This window comes from Orcinus orca, chromosome 16, assembly GCF_937001465.1.
Source record: "Orcinus orca chromosome 16, mOrcOrc1.1, whole genome shotgun sequence".
Lineage (NCBI taxonomy): Eukaryota > Metazoa > Chordata > Mammalia > Artiodactyla > Delphinidae > Orcinus > Orcinus orca.
This window is the reverse complement of record NC_064574.1, coordinates 15,026,913-15,042,192: the sequence shown is the minus strand read 5'-3', so window position 1 is coordinate 15,042,192 and position 15,280 is coordinate 15,026,913. Positions and strand designations below refer to the sequence as shown.

The following is a 15,280-nucleotide window of genomic DNA, read 5'->3' as shown; positions in this document are numbered from 1 at the left end:
AAAATCTTAAAAAAAAAAAAAAAGAGTGGAGATTGCAGGGAATGACAAGTATGTGTTTAGGAAGTAATCTCCTTAGCTATACCTGGTACCCCTTGCCTCCAACTCACAGCCTCACCAATCCTCCAATGAAGTGTCTTTTCCTGACAAATCTGTACCCTGCCCTTCCCCTTCCATTGCAACTCACATCTTTCTTCTGAAAGTTGAACTGAGGCTTTGCTGAGTCACAATAATCAATGGTCTTTGAATATAGTATGATCACCCAGATTCTGCTCACCCTGGAGAGGAAAATTCTGGTCCAGTAACTTTTTTTTTTTTTTGCGGTACGCGGGCCTCTCACCGCTGCAGCCTCTCCCGTTGCGGAGCACAGGCTCCGGACGCGCAGGCTCAGCGGCCATGGCTCACGGGCCCAGCTGCTCCGCGGCATGTGGGATCCTCCCGGACCGGGGCACAAACCCGCGTCCCCTGCATCGGCAGGCGGACTCCCAACCACTGCGCCAGCAGGGAAGCCCCTGGTCCAGTAACTCTTGAATATGCTCCTTTCAGGAATTCTGTCTTGGCCTTAAAATCCTAGGGAGAGATTTCACTTCAGAAACATGTTCTTCCAGGTGTGATTTCTGTCCTTGGCGCCTTCTGCTTTTTCCTTCACTGGGATGGTTTTGTTTCCACCTGGGCGTAGCGGCCACTTTTCCATTAGTTGGAATCTGCACTTGGGGTCCCAAGGTTCAAGTGCCTGGTGAGCTGGACCTTTCCTAAAATCCAATCAAGGCTGCTGAGAAGTGAGACAATACCGCAGGAGGCAGAAAGAGCCTAGAAGCCTCGATTACGCCTTATGACCTAAGAAAAATAGGTCCAATGGTTTGATTATCAAAATACATAGTATAACTGCTTTCTAGGGCACACAGAAGGCAAGTCGTCATGCCAGAAAAAACCCAATGTGTAGGCAGAGGGGAATGCATATTGCAAAGATCATGAGACTGGGAGTAAAATAGACTTCATTTTAAAATCAACTCAGTCACCAGAGAATAAATCACTTTAGCTCTCTGTAAATGAGGTTTTAAAATGTGCTCCAACAGGGGGCAGTAATGCCGACTTCACAGCCTGGTTGGGAGGACTGAGGGAGATATCTAAAAATCTTTGTAACACTGATTGCAAGGGATACGTGTCGAGGGTGTATTATATTCTGGGCTTACTTTTTACTTCAGAACAACCCTATGGGGCAAATATTATTCCTAGGCTCATTTTACAGATGAGAAAACAGGATGAAATAACATGCCCTGGGATGCAGTGCTGTTCTGTGGCAGCACCTGGTTTGAACACAAACATCATGCTCTTAAAACCTCATGCAGCGCTGCAGACAACACCCCCCAGCGCCAGCCCCCTGAAAGCTTTTCCAGTCATATCTACACCCTGGCCATTCTCTTCAACTGAAGCTCACATCTTTCTTTTAATAAATGCTTAGTATAAAATAACTAATATAATGATCACCATATTTGTTTCTATAAATATTCCTTCCCTTCCCTAACGTCCTCCAGTATTCTTCAACCCAGCCCAGCAGGCTGCAGATCCAAGCGCCTCAGCGGAACTTTGGGGATCAGATTTTAGCCATTTGGATGTACAAACCTTGCACCTCCACAGAGCACCTTCTTCATGCAATGAAGGGCTGCAGGGAGCGCCCGCCATGAGGCCTGCAGGTCAGGAGCCCGGCCCTCGCTCCCCTTCTCCGGGACCATGGGAAACCCGGCTCCGGGCCTCCCTGGAGAGGGATGCGGGGAGAGCGCGCATCCACTCTCCGAGGACCGAGGCCAGCTCCGCCCAGCCACTTCCCCTCCAGCCCCCGAGGGCTCGGAGCTCCCCGCCAGTCATTTAACTTGTGGGTGCACCCGCTTCGCTCCCAGTTCACCAGGCCCAGGTGACCACGGAACGCCGCGCCCCGTAGGCTGCAGGACCCGCCGCGGGAAAAGCCTAGAGAACAAGCAGACGCGCCCACGTAGAAAGCCGAGGCCCCACATGCGCAGAAGAGTCCGCCGGGCCGTCCTTCCCAGGTTTTCCAAAGGGCGGTCGAAGCTTTTCCGGACTACATTCCCCATAAGACACCGCGGCCACCGCCCACAACGGAGGGCTCCTTAGAGGAGCCTCTGTCGTCCTTACTCAGCTTGGTTGATTGCTAGGAACCATTAATACAAAAAGAAAAGGTGCATATGAATTTCACCGAAGACTATAGATGAGAAGCGAAGATTACAGACTATGAGGTGTCCACCAAAATGCTAATGATTCCCAAATCCTTATCTTTCTCCTAAACTTCTCTTAGGAACACCAGAGGTGTATAGTCCCTTATTCTTCCTACTGTTTTTCCTGCTCAGCATCAGAACACACACTGGGGAGTATACCCAATGAGCATTTTAAATGTGAGAAAGCCTTCTATAGTATATATCCAGGAAGGCTGGGGGTGGAAGGCTGAAGATAAAGGCCAGTTGGGCCCAGAGAGCGCTCCTCCCACCTGCATTCTTAGAAAACCCTTGGGAGGCTGCACTGCTGGAATGGGGGTGGGGGGGAACGAGGAGCCTGGACACATGCGTTCCTGCACGCAGTTCCCTTACAGTGTCGCCTCTGTCGCTCCCTTGTCCCCTCTAAGCCCGTATACTTGTCCATAAAAATAGGTATGAAACCTCCCAAATAGGGATACTATCAGGAACCATCAGAGAATCAGAAACACAGTAAGTGCTTAATAAATGCTGAATTTCTCTCCATCTCCCCAGAACCCATCCTCTTGGGCTTTCAGACTGTCCCGGTTCATTGGGGCAGTTTTAGCGCCAGATGGCGTAGTATAGTCTTGGGAAAGTCACTTCACCTCTCTGAGCCTCACTTTCCCCATCAGTAGAAGAAAGAGAATAACAGCTACGGTGTAGGGACTCACTGAGGAAGTTTAATAACAAACCAAGATGAATTTAGCGTTTAGTTTGTGACATTGACTCTAAATGAATCATGCCATTTCTGTGCCGTTACCTCATACAACAGGAGAGGCAATGGAGGCTCAGAAACGCTCAGAAGTGATGTCGCCAAAAACAAGCCGAGTAAGTGGCACCACCTGGACTTGAACTTGAGCTTGACTCTAGGAGGGCCCAAGGTTCCATCCACCAATCTGCTGCTGGCTCAGTACAGGGGTCCGAATGAGGAGGGACGTCCCTACCTGCTTTCGGGAGTTGAGGTCACCCCTCCTGCCGCGGGAGGAGAAGCGCCCTTGGCCAGCAGGGCCGCCCTGGTGCACAGAGCCCGATCGTCCCCAGTCACCAGGAGGCAGCGGCCCCACGAAGAGGACGCGTGCTATGAGTGCATAGGACACGGTGGCCAGGCCCAGGGACAGCGCGTAGAAGAGCGCAAAGTCCAGGAAGTAGACGGGCGACTACAGTGCGTGACACGCGGTAGCCGCACTGCTCCTGTACGCCGTCGGCTTACGCGGTCTCGCGCGTGCCCACCAGGAAGAGCCAAAGCGCGTAGGCGCCGGTGCCCAGCCACACCAGCGCTGCAGTGCGCTTGGTTCATGCCGCGGTGGACAGAACCTGGGCGCTCAGAGGACGGCAGATGGCGAGGTAGCGCTCCACCTTGGACGCGTTGATGCCCACGTACTGCACGTAGGTGATGCCCAGGCAGCCTGCGTGGTCGAAGACCCAAACCCGCGCGGATGCCGCCTCGGCCACGGTGGGCACTTCAGCAGCCAGGAGCACCAGCAGGTCCGCGGTGGCCAGACTCACCAGGTAACAGTTGGTGGTTGTGACCATGTGGCGGCTCCGGACCACCACCAGGACCACCGTGGCGTTGCCCACCACACGCACGGCGCACACGAGGGGCACCAGGGTCAAGGTACAGGGCCCGTACAGCCAATGGAGGGTGGTGAATGGGGCCCAGGCCTCGCGCGCTCAGGGTGCTTGGTGGGTTTCTCCATGCGCCCCTGTCCGTGCTGTACCCCTAAGGCAGCAGCGAGTTAGGGAATTACTCCCGGGTGCGAAGGTGTCCTCGGCGAATCTCCGTGCAGGAAGCTGCAGGTCCCGCAGCTGGTCTCCAGCTGAACTGGTTTCTTCAGCTCCCTGCAGGGTCTCAATTTCACTACGCGGACGCTGGGGACTCCGAGGAATCAGGAATTAGGCTCGTGCTGCTCCGTTTCCAAGACGACTTGTAGCCGGCGTTGGCGCGATCATTGCCGGGGTGGGGTTTACTGTAGGGCCTCGTTCTGGATTGTGGGGTCGCGCTCTAGCAGTGGACCGGGCACCCGACTGCCGCCTCCTACAGGAGCGACTGCTGGAGCGCTCTCAGCTCTTACCTCCCCTCCCCAGGTTCGCGAAGCTCAGGACTCTAAATCCGGGTATCCAATGAAGCGCGGTGCGTACTGACCGATCTTCGCCTCCCTAGCGTTTTTCTTCTCTCTGCTTTTCACGACCACCCCAGGCAGGCTCCTCTGCCGGACTTGGCTTGTCCTCTCCATTGATGCCACTTGTCTGATTCTGCTTGCACACGGGGTCAGGTAGAGGATGCAGGGTGCGCTGGGGAACGGATGCCTAAAAGGGGCAGTGGGATCTGGCGCCCTGCCTGCGCGCCTTTGCCCTGGGCTTTCGTTCCCTCCCTTCCTTCTCTACAGGAGCGGCTCCACTGGGCAAGGGCGGAGGAGTCCGCGACTCGCTGGCTTCCCAACACAATCCTGGGATCCTGTCGTGTTTTCCCTGGCAGAGACTTCAGCCCTACTGTTGACAAATGGGGAACCAAGGCCCAGAGCTGTGGGGAAGGAAAAGTATTTGCCCATCTAGACCTGAGTTGGTCCTGTGTCCTCCTTGTCACCTTTTCACTTTCTCCTGCTTACTTTTCCCAGTTGTTTTTTTTTTTTTCCTCCTGAAGAAAACCTGTAAATTCTTGGAGGGTGTGCCCCACCTTCCCACAAGAGTTTCTCCCATCTCTAAGACTGTGCCACTCACAGGGCACAAACCTGTTAGGAATCTTTAGCTCTGTTCCTGCTACAGAAAAGGTGCTTAATGGTAGTCGAAAGAAGGAAAAAACTTGTTTCTTCACTAGAGGAAGCGTCCTGAAGGTGGGACCGCACTAAGCCTCATAAAAGGCATAAAGGCTGCTTTCCAGGGAGCCTAGCTTCCTGCCTGCACATAGCAGATGCTGAGGAATTATTCACTGCTGACGAGCCATCAATTATGCTCTCTAAAAATTATTTCTTCATCTGTGAAATGGAATAATAATGATAGAACCCACCTCAGAGTGTCCTCGGGAGGCTCACATGATTGATGTGGGGAAAATCCATGTAATGCTTAGCTGTGCTTGGCTGTAGTAAGGGGTGAATATATTGGTAATTACAGTTATACACACTTCTCTGTGTGTCTGAGCAGTTTGCTCTGCCTACAGATCTGATAAATGGACAAAAAAATTAATGAGAGGGAACTTGGCAGGGGAGTATTTGGGGGGCACCAGCCAAGGTCCTATTGCCCCCCATTGTCAGTCTTTGTAACAAATCATTACTAATGTATATGAAACACCTAGTATTGCCTGGTGATACTCTGTGTGCTTCACAAGTATTATTTAATTCTATACTTACAACATCCTATAGGGAAACTATTATTAGATGCCCATTTTACAGACAAAGAAACTGAGTCCCAGAGCAGTTAAATAACATGCTCAAGGTTACATAGGTTAGTAAGGGGGCGGAGTACTAGAATTTGAGCCCAGTAGCTTGACTGTGGAGTCCATGCTCTTACCCACCATGCTATACTACCTCTCAGCAATGTTCTCTGCGATCTTCATCAGTAGCAATAGCAAAGCATCCTACTTGGAGCCGAACACCACGGCAGGTGCCTTACATTCATTATGTCTATTTCTCACAGCCCTATCTAGGCAGGTATTATTATTCCCATTTTATAGATGAGGAAATTAGGTCCAGAGAGGAATAATTTCCAATGTCATGCAGACAGTAGGGACCAAACAGAAGCAGAACCCCAACACTCCCAACTTTATGCTCCCTGCCCCCACTCCAATCCCAGCTGTCCCTTGCTCAGCTCTTTCTAAGGTAGCAAAGGCCAGTTAAGTCCAGGATGCCTCCTCCCCGCTCCAGGTGTGGCAGTCCTCCCTGAATGTGGTCCAGAGCAATCCTTTAGCCATATTAATTGCAAGTGGCTCCCGGACTTCTCTAAGCCTGCCAGCTCTCTCTCTCCTGCCTAATCGAGCTGTTCAGTTGCCAGCAGCAAGGCGTAGTACTTGGCAATGAACTAAATATGTCTAAAGTGGAATTCTTTGATTTCCCATATCCTACCTCATCCATTTCTAGTCTTCCTTATCTTAGCAAAGCCACCAGTTGCTAAAACATCCACCCAGTTGCTAAAACCAAATATTTGGGAGTTATTATCTCTCTCTCTCCCTCACCACTGACATCCAATACTTTGGCAAGTTCTTCAATTCTACCCCCAAAATGTACCTCAAATTAATCCAAATTTCACCACCATGTTCTCTACCAACACTTTCATTTATCCATAATCTTTTGTTTGGGCAACTGTAATTTTTTCCTAGGGGGTCTCTCAGCTACATTCTTGCTCCTCTCTCTACAGACAGCATCAAGGGATCCCTTAAAAAATAGAAACCATTCCCCTGCTTATACCCTTCAACAGCATCCTTTTTCACTTAAAACAAATCCAAACACTTTATACAAGCCCTAGAATTCCCTCTGTGATGTGACCCTTTTCTACCTCTCCCTCTTACTCATGATGCTTCAACCATAGCTTCCATCTTTCTGTTTGGCTTATGTGGTATACTAGGTTGAATAGTATCCTCCCCAAATTCATGTCCACCAGAACCTCAGAATGTCACCTTATTTGGAAATTGGGTCTTTGCAGATGTAATTAAGATGAGGTCATAATGGATTAGGGTGGCCCGAAATCCAATGGATGACATTTTTATAAGAAAAAAGGAGAGGGAGATTCAGACACGGAGACACAGAGGAGACATTCACAGGGAAGAAGGGCATGTAAAGACGGAGGCAGAGATTGAAGTGATACAACTACAAGCCAAGGAAGAAGCTAAGAAGAGGCAAGGAAAGATTCTTCCCGTGAGCCTTCAGAGGGAGCGGGCTCTGCTGACACCTTGATTTCAGACGTATAGCCTCCCAAAATGAAGACAATAAACTTTTGTTTTAGGCCACTCAGTGTGTGGGAATTTGTTACAGCAGTCCTGGAAAGCTAATAGATGTGGCAAGCTCCTTCCTGCCTCGGAAACTTTGTACCTGCTGTTCCCTTTACGTGGAAACCTCTTCTACTGGGTCATCACATGGCTGGTTTCATATCATCCTTTCTGGTCTCCACTGGGATCTGTCTCCTCAGAGATGCCTTCCTCAACCACCTAAAGTCACTTCCCTTGAATTACTGTGAACCACAACTCCTTTACTTTTCTTCATAGCACTTACCACTCTGAAATTACTTTATAGATTTCTTTGAATATTTATTTGTTATCTTTCTTATCCTAACAGATGCAGGCTACATAAGAATCACAGCTACATACCCAACACCCAGACAAGTACCTTGTATATGAGAGGAACTCAATAAATATTTGTTAAATGAACTTATTAAATAAAGGCTCAGAACAGCCAAAGAAGAAAACTTTCCCAGTGTCACACCACCAGGAAGTGGCAAAGCTGTGACTTAAACGCAGGTGCTCTGATGCTAGAGCCCAAGCTTATAACCATTATGCAATAACATTATAGTTAACTTTGATGCAGAGGAGGAATAAATAAAATTTGGGATGGGGTCCTATAAGAAAATAAGACACAAAAGAGATTAATTTTACTCTAGTTATTGGAGTTAGAGCATGGCAGCATCAGCTGGAAAAATAAGACTGGGTTTGCAGTGCAAATCTGACCTAGAAGATTAATTTAAGGCCAGGAAGAAACCTTCTCTTAACATAAGGTTAGGGAGCTGTCCAAGGCCCCTGGTGCTGAATTCCAGGTTTGAGTTGGATGGTGTCACAGAGGCATCTTTCTCATCCATGGACACAGCTAAGACAGTGCATCCTGAGAGCCAGCTATCTGAATGGTGCTTCCGGTTTCTCACCTTCCTGATTATCCCAGAGCTGAGCTCCCCGGTTAAGGCAGTTCTGGGCTCTCATTCCTGGAGGTCCCCTCCTCCAGCGCTTCCAAACGTTTGTAGGGACTCATTCCCTGTATTAAATATCTCCTGGCTTAAAATATCTAAAGAAATTTCTTTTATCTGTAATAAAACCCTGACTGATAGGACACCCAATTCAGCCCACATTAATTCTTTCTAAATTAGATCAACTTAGAGTTTCATATTTCTTTTTGCTTCCTTATCTACCCCTTACTCAGATTGCACGTGAAGAAAGCCCTAGAAGCTGACCCAGTGAGCAAGAAAGCTTACTTTTTGAGAAGTATAGGGGCAACGATGAAAAGATTGTGAACTCCTATTTTGTTTTTTACATCCCTATTGTTGAAAGCAACAACAAAAAAAACAACTCAGGGTTTTACAATAATTAATCAGGATTCATGGTCCCCCAGATCCACTCTAGCCAGAATTTGGAGGGGAGCAGAGGAGGGAGGTGAGTTTGGCCCCGGGGAATCCACAGACCCTCTTTCTGCTACATTGCCAGCTCAGGACAGGCTGCCCACATTCCTTGGTTCAGGGCCCCTTCCTCACAATGACGTCACTCCAACCTCTGTTCTGGTCATCACATTCTCTCCTTTTGACTCTGACCTTCCTTCCTCCCTCTTATAAAGACCATTGTGATTATATTGCCTCCCCACACGCCCCAGAAAATCCAGGATAATCTCCCCATCTCAAGACCCTGGACTTAATCACATCCACAAAACCCCTTTGGTCATGTCAGGTGGCATATTCACAGGTTCTGGGGATTAGGGTATGGACAGCTTTTGGGGGCATTATTCTGTCTACCACATGTGTGGTACGAGGGAGCTGGCCTTAGGAGGCAAAGCTGATGCACTTCCTGGGGCCTGATGTGATTCTCTCAAATGTACTGGCTGTTTAAGTTGAAACTCTTGTCTGGGGATGTATTTCTTTTCTTTCCTTTTTTTTTTTTTTTTCAACATCTTTACTGGAGTATGATTGCTCTACAATGGTGCGTTAGCTTCTGCTGTATAATAAAGTGAATGAACCATATGTATACACATATCTCCATATCCCCTCCCTCTTGCATCTCCCTCCCACCCTCCCTAGGGGATGTATTGCTTAGTGCTTTGTATCTTTCCCTTTGTCCACAAACTTGGCCTGATGCAGGCTGCTTCCAGTGTCTGACTATTCCCTTCTGCAAGCCCAGAATCTTCAGGAAGGAGCCCAGACCAGACAAAGCGCAATTCTACCTCCAGATATCTGGCCATTCAACTAATTGTTCCTGAGCCCTTGCTCAGGTTCTGCTTTAGATGCTAGGAAAACTGTGGAGGACCAGACAGATAGCATGGGATTTACATGTTTGTGGGGATGACATGAAACACACCAGCAAATAAACAAAAAAAAAAAGGCAGCTAAACATACAAATGCATAGGGAATGAAGGATATTGATAAGGGTACGTATAAAGATGGTAAAACAACTTAATATGATAGATCAGCGGTCAGCAAACATTTTATTTAAAGAGCCAGATAGTAAATATTTCAGATTTTCTAGGCCACGTCTCAACTACTCAAATTTCCCATCAGAGCAAAAGAAGTCAGAGACAATACTTAAACTAATGGGTGTGGCAATGGTCCAATAAAACTCTATTCATGGAAACAGGCCCGATTTGGCCCACAGATTGGAGCTTGCTGACTCCTGTAATAGAGCAGAACTAGGTGGGATGGGACAGTTTTAGGTAGAATAGTCAGGGAAGGCTTCTCTGAGGAGGTGACATTTGAGCTAATGCCCAAGTGACGCAAAGAAGTCAGCCATGCCGAGACTTGAAGGAAGAGTGTTCCGGGATGTGGGAATAGCAAAGGCATTGCCCCGAGGTGCAAACCAGCCTCTGAGGAGCTTAAGTCCATGTGGCCAGGGCATAGGGAGGGAGGAAGAAGCTGGCTCAGTCAAGGTTTTGTGACCCAGGAAAGAGCTCTCAAAGGGATAACTACAGAGAGGTTTTTTTTTTTTTCCTTTTGGTCTCACAGCATGCAGGATCTTAGTTCCCTGACCAGGGATTGAACCTGTGACCCCTGCAGTGCAAGCACGGAGTCGTAACCACTGGACAGCCAGGGAATTCCCTAAAGAGAATTTAATGAAGGCATAGAGGCGGGGACTTGGTTAAGGGAATGATAACGACACCCCCAGAGACCTGTACCTGGTAGATGGAAGCTGTGCCTCTCTGGAACGCAGGGGGAACCGTAGCAGTGGGAGCGAGGTCACCCAGAGCGTGGAACGTGGCCTTTGCCAAATAAATGCCCAGAAGGCCGCAGGGCTAAACAGCCTGACCTCGTTCTCTCTTCCCACTTTAAATCACCTGCCGGTGCCTCCCATTGGCTGAGCCCAACCAGGAGTCAGAGGTCAAGGGAACCAGGGTGATAGAACCACAAATGTCAGACTCCTGGGAAAGAGAGCAGGTGAGAGAAAGGCAGAGAACGACCTGGAGGGAAAAACAGGGAATACCAAGCCCACAGGGTATGGAGTTGCGATTTTATTGTAACTTCGATAGGGATGGAGTTGCCATAAAATACGGATTACCCAACAATTTGAATTTCAGATAAACAACAAATGCGGGTTTCATATAAGTAGCCTCGGGACATACTTATACCAAACCCGTATTCATTGTTTATCTGAAATTCAAGTTGAACCAGGTGTCCTGTATTTTTATTTGCTAAACCTGGCAACCCTAGATGGGGAAACCCTGAAGGAATTTGAAGCAAAGGAATAACAATCTAATTTAGAATTTAATAAATACATTTATTTATAAAATCAAGAAAATTTTAATGACTATAAATAAGTTCAGAAGATTCAGAGACATAGAAATAAGTTCCAGGGGCGTTTAGACACAGTCAGAGTGCAAAGTCTCCATGTACCAGGTACAGCAGCCTGTGCAGACGGAAGCCTAGACAGACACCTGGCACCGGCCGGAGGAAGCCTGTCTTCACTTTGCATCGTCCTTTTCTGTTTATCCAGGCCTTTCCTGCCCAGTATCTCATTCCGCCCTTAACACATTCCCGTGTGCAAAGTAGGTCACACTAATTGTTGTTACGCAGTCCTTATGCAGCTATAGAAACCAAGGCTCAGAGAGGTGAAGCGACCTACCCAAGGTCACACAGGGGAGGCAGCAGAAGGGCCAAGGTCACCACTCAGGTCTGGGCAACTCCAAAGTGCTTTCCTCTCGGCGCCATTGCTCTCTGTCCTTCCAGGTATCCAGCAGGTCTGTCTAGCCGTTCTAGGTGCTTGCTGCCCCGCCCGGGTTTCAGGAGCGGTATGGAGTGCCCGGGGCCAGCTGCTGGCCTCGGTGCCTGTCATATCTTCGCTGGAGCCGGGCATGAAGGTGGTGGACCCTCCTTGCCTCCTGGGTCTTGAAGAAGGAGGCAGCGATGCTGTGCCTCAGGCGCCGGGCGTAGGTCTCCAGGAGGACCGTGGAGCAAGCGACGAGCTGCAGGGCGCCTGCAGCCAGGTGGGCAGCTGTGTGCGGGCGCCGGGGGGGCAGCAGCGGGCAGCCAGGGGCGATGAAGCGCAGCTCCCACTGGAAGGAGTTGTGGGCAGAGAGGAAGGGGCTCTCCAGAGGCGGCTGGTTGAAGAGGAAAGGGATGAAGCCCAGGATGGTGTACGCAGCCTTCAAAAAGGAGAAAAAGGCAAAGTCAGCAGAGAGACACCCCAGCCGTTCCCTGCCCCCCACCACATCTGGATGCTCGTGGGTCTGGACGGGTCCAGCTTTCCCTGTCCTCATCTGCAAAATGGGCGCAAAATCTGACCGTTTTGAGGAGGGTCAACTGAGATCAGGAATCTGAAACAGGCTTTTTACGGAATGAAAAGCACCATACAAATGCTATTTATGTTGTTATTACTCTTTGCAGGGAACACTTTAGAGAAAACCAATTCATGCTTAAGGGCATTTACTCTTTTCTGAGCCCTTAGCGAAACTTCAGACGTTCTAGTCCATCAAGTAAGCACAATTTTATGAGGATGAGTCCATGAGCAGCCTCATTTAAAAGACAGGAACCTGGGCTTCCCTGGTGGCACAGTGGTTGAGAGTCCACCTGCCGATGCAGGGGACATGGGTTCGTGCCCCGGTCCGGGAGGATCCCACATGCCGCGGAGCGGCTGGGCCCGTGAGCCATGGCCGCTGAGCCTGTGCGTCCGGAGCCTGTGCTCCGCAACGGGAGAGGCCACAGCAGTGAGAGGCCCGCGTACCGCAAAAAAAATACAAAACAGGAAGCTGGCAGGATTGGCCCGTGGGCTGTTCCTAAGTCTTCCTCCAGTCTGTTATCTACAGATGTGAGCTATTAATAATAGTCACTATTTATTAAACATCTCCCATGTGGTATGGGGCCGCCTAGGTACTTCTAGAGACGACCACATGTTAAGACTCACAATAACCTTGTAGGCTAAGGAGGATTGATCCAGTTTGTACAAGTGAGAAAAATGAGGCTGGGATATGCTGCGACGTGTGAAGAGTGGCCTTGGGGGGCCAATTATTTTAATATCTCTGGGTATCAGTATCTTCACCTGCGATAAGGGGTGAAAACAGAACCCACTGCCTCAGGCTGTCGTGAGAATTACATGGTTCGTCTGCCAAAGCCCCTGGATCCCACAGCGTATCCAAGCACCACGACTCGAAGGCAAGTAAAATTCAATTTTGAGTCAAGGGTTTAACAAACCCTATCCTCTCCCTCAAGGAAATGACTCTGTGCCCACCTTCCTGTCACGGCACTTACATCATATTTGATGGTGAGCGTGACGGGCACAGCGGGAAGCTGCTGAGCCCAGCCCACGGCTGCCTGCGCCAGGAGAAAGGCCACATGGTCCACGGCCACTGTCACAGCTGTGGCCATCAGGAGCAGGGTAAGCAGCCCCAGCCTTAGGAGACAACTCAGCAGCTCCCCCTGGGACAGCCTTGGCCGGGCCGCCCACAGCAGCCAGGCTGGTGGGGAGGCCACCAGGTGCGTGGCCCCGACCTCTGCCAGCTGCTGAGCCAGCTGCCAGGTAGCATAGATGTTATCAAACTGCAGGTCAGTCAGGTATCGATGGAGGTACCAGGCTGAATCCACCAGGAGGCCCAGCATAAAGAGCCCTGTGACTGCCCGCTGGGTCCTCAGGGCCACCACCTGGGCCAAGGACTCCAGGCCGGAGAAGTCCTCCAGGACCTGCTGAGTGACCCTGAACACGTGGAGCCGGAAGGCGGAGCCATCGCCCTGGGCCTGGAGCGTCAGGCCCTGGCTGCCTGCTTGGCCGTCAGGGCCCAGAGCCCGGGAGGCTCTGTGCAGCTGGTGAGTGGTGTTGAGCAGACTCTCCAGGGAGCCCTCCGTGACACACCTCAGCACCTGCCCAGCTGCGTGCAGGTTGGCCAAGATGTTGGGCACCACGACAATGGCCAGGGTGGCGGTACTCCAGGATAGGAGCAGGCGGCGGCCCTGCTCCGTGCCCAGGGTGGGCACGCTGAGTGCAAACAGACAGCGGGCGGGGGGCACCAGTCCCAGGCCCAGGAAGGCCAGGAGGCCACAGACAGTGGCCACCATGGCCGAGGGCCCTAGAGGATAAAGCAGCAGGGACACCAGCCCATAGTAGGTCAGACCCGCGGCAGCAATGGCCAGGGAACCGCACAGGAGGAGCTGGGTCAGCAGCTGGCCACAGCTGGCTGGGACAGGCTGGGAGAAGACAACCCAGGCGGCCTGCAGCAGGGCAAGGGCCTTGTGGAGCCCCAGGTACCAGAATCTCCACCTGCACACAAGGAAATAGGGGGAGCCTCTATCAGGAGGGTTGGGGCATTGTGTGTCTGCCCAATGCCCCTGCCCTACAAACTCATCAACTGCCAACAGGCTCCACCCCTTTAGCCACAGTGGCGGGCACTCCTCCCAGGTGGGCCAATCAGAGTAACCCACCCCAAACCCACATGACCTAAGCTGAGCCAATCAGAGCCTTCCCCAGGATTATTCTCACTGAGTTGTCGGGGAAGAACTAGTTTCCATGCAGTTCCTGAGGATGAGAGGATGAATACCTGGGCTGCTTGTGTCTTGTGAGGGCAACTGGTGCAAGGGAATGAAAGAGTCATGGAGAGAGAAGCACAAATGAAAGAGAGAGGATGAGAGAGAGAGAAATGGGGAGAGATGCTTTTTCACTTGAATTCATAGTCTTGGTCAGCTCAGTATGACCCTGGACACTCCTTCTTTATGGATCTCAGTATCTCCTCTATAATTTAGAGGATGGGAAGAGTGGACCAGTTGATCTCTGAGGAACTTTTCTCCTCTATTGTACTCTTATTTATTCATTCAACAAATATTTATTAAGCAACTACTCTGTGCTAGCCATTGGAGAAATAGGAATGGATAAAACAGAGGAGAATTCCTGGCCTCATAGAGCTTCCATGGAAGAGTGATAGCAGAGGAATAGTAAGAAGAGGTTGGGCTCTGGATACGTTTTGCTGGAAGAGCCAACACGATTGGCAGACTGATTGGTTGTGAGTGTGAGAGAAAGAGGGGGCTTCAGGATGACAATGAGGTTTTGTGTCTGAGCAGCTGAAAGCACTGAGGTGTTGTTTCCTGAGATGGGAAATCTGTGGTTGAAACAGGTTTGGGTGGAGGGGGGAGAGGAAGAATTCAGCTGGCAGTCAGAAATTTGAGCTGCGAGTTGCTGAATGTGTGATTGGAAACAATCTGGAACTCAGAGGAGAGAGCAGGCTGGAGATATAAAGCTGGGAGTTGTGGATTGATAGACGGTATTTAAAGTCATGGGGGTAGATGAGATTCCTTAAGACCGTGTGCTGACGGAAAGGAAAGAGCTCCGAAGACAGAGCTTAGTGGCACTCCAGGGTTCATGGGTTGGGAGATGAGGAGGAACCAGCCCAGGAGACCAAGAATACAGGCACTGTGGAGCTTGGGAAGCCAAGTCAATGAAATGTTTCAAGAAGGGAGTGAGCAAACGTGTCAAGTGCTGCTGGTGGGTCAAGAAGGATGAGAGCTGAGCAATGACCATTGGATTTAGCCACGTGGAAGTCACTGGTGACCTGGACCAGGGCAGATGGGTGGCTTGTTCACTAGAGTGGACCCAAGGGAGGCTGGATGGAGAAGAAATTGAGGCACGAGCGCAGACAACGGTTTCAGGTCATTTTTGCAGTAAAGGTGCA

General features: G+C 50.3%; 2 protein-coding genes across 2 annotated transcripts in view; both read right to left on the bottom strand.

Moving 5' to 3' along the window:
- Positions 1–4,617, bottom strand: part of ZNF334 (zinc finger protein 334) — a 33,257-nt gene extending 28,640 nt beyond the window's left edge. The window contains 2 exon segments of the mRNA XM_049698850.1: positions 185–834; positions 1,621–4,617. The gene's annotated coding sequence lies outside the window, so the exon portion shown is untranslated.
- Positions 4,618–10,912: 6,295 nt separating this feature from the next.
- Positions 10,913–14,063, bottom strand: OCSTAMP (osteoclast stimulatory transmembrane protein; the record flags this gene model as incomplete). Its single annotated transcript, XM_004272995.3, is given in 4 exon segments — positions 10,913–11,269; positions 11,272–11,390; positions 11,431–11,773; positions 12,876–14,063. Coding segments are annotated over 4 exon segments (1,803 nt in total), but the record flags the coding sequence as incomplete, so codon positions are not given.
- Between the last annotated feature and the right edge of the window lie 1,217 nt (positions 14,064–15,280).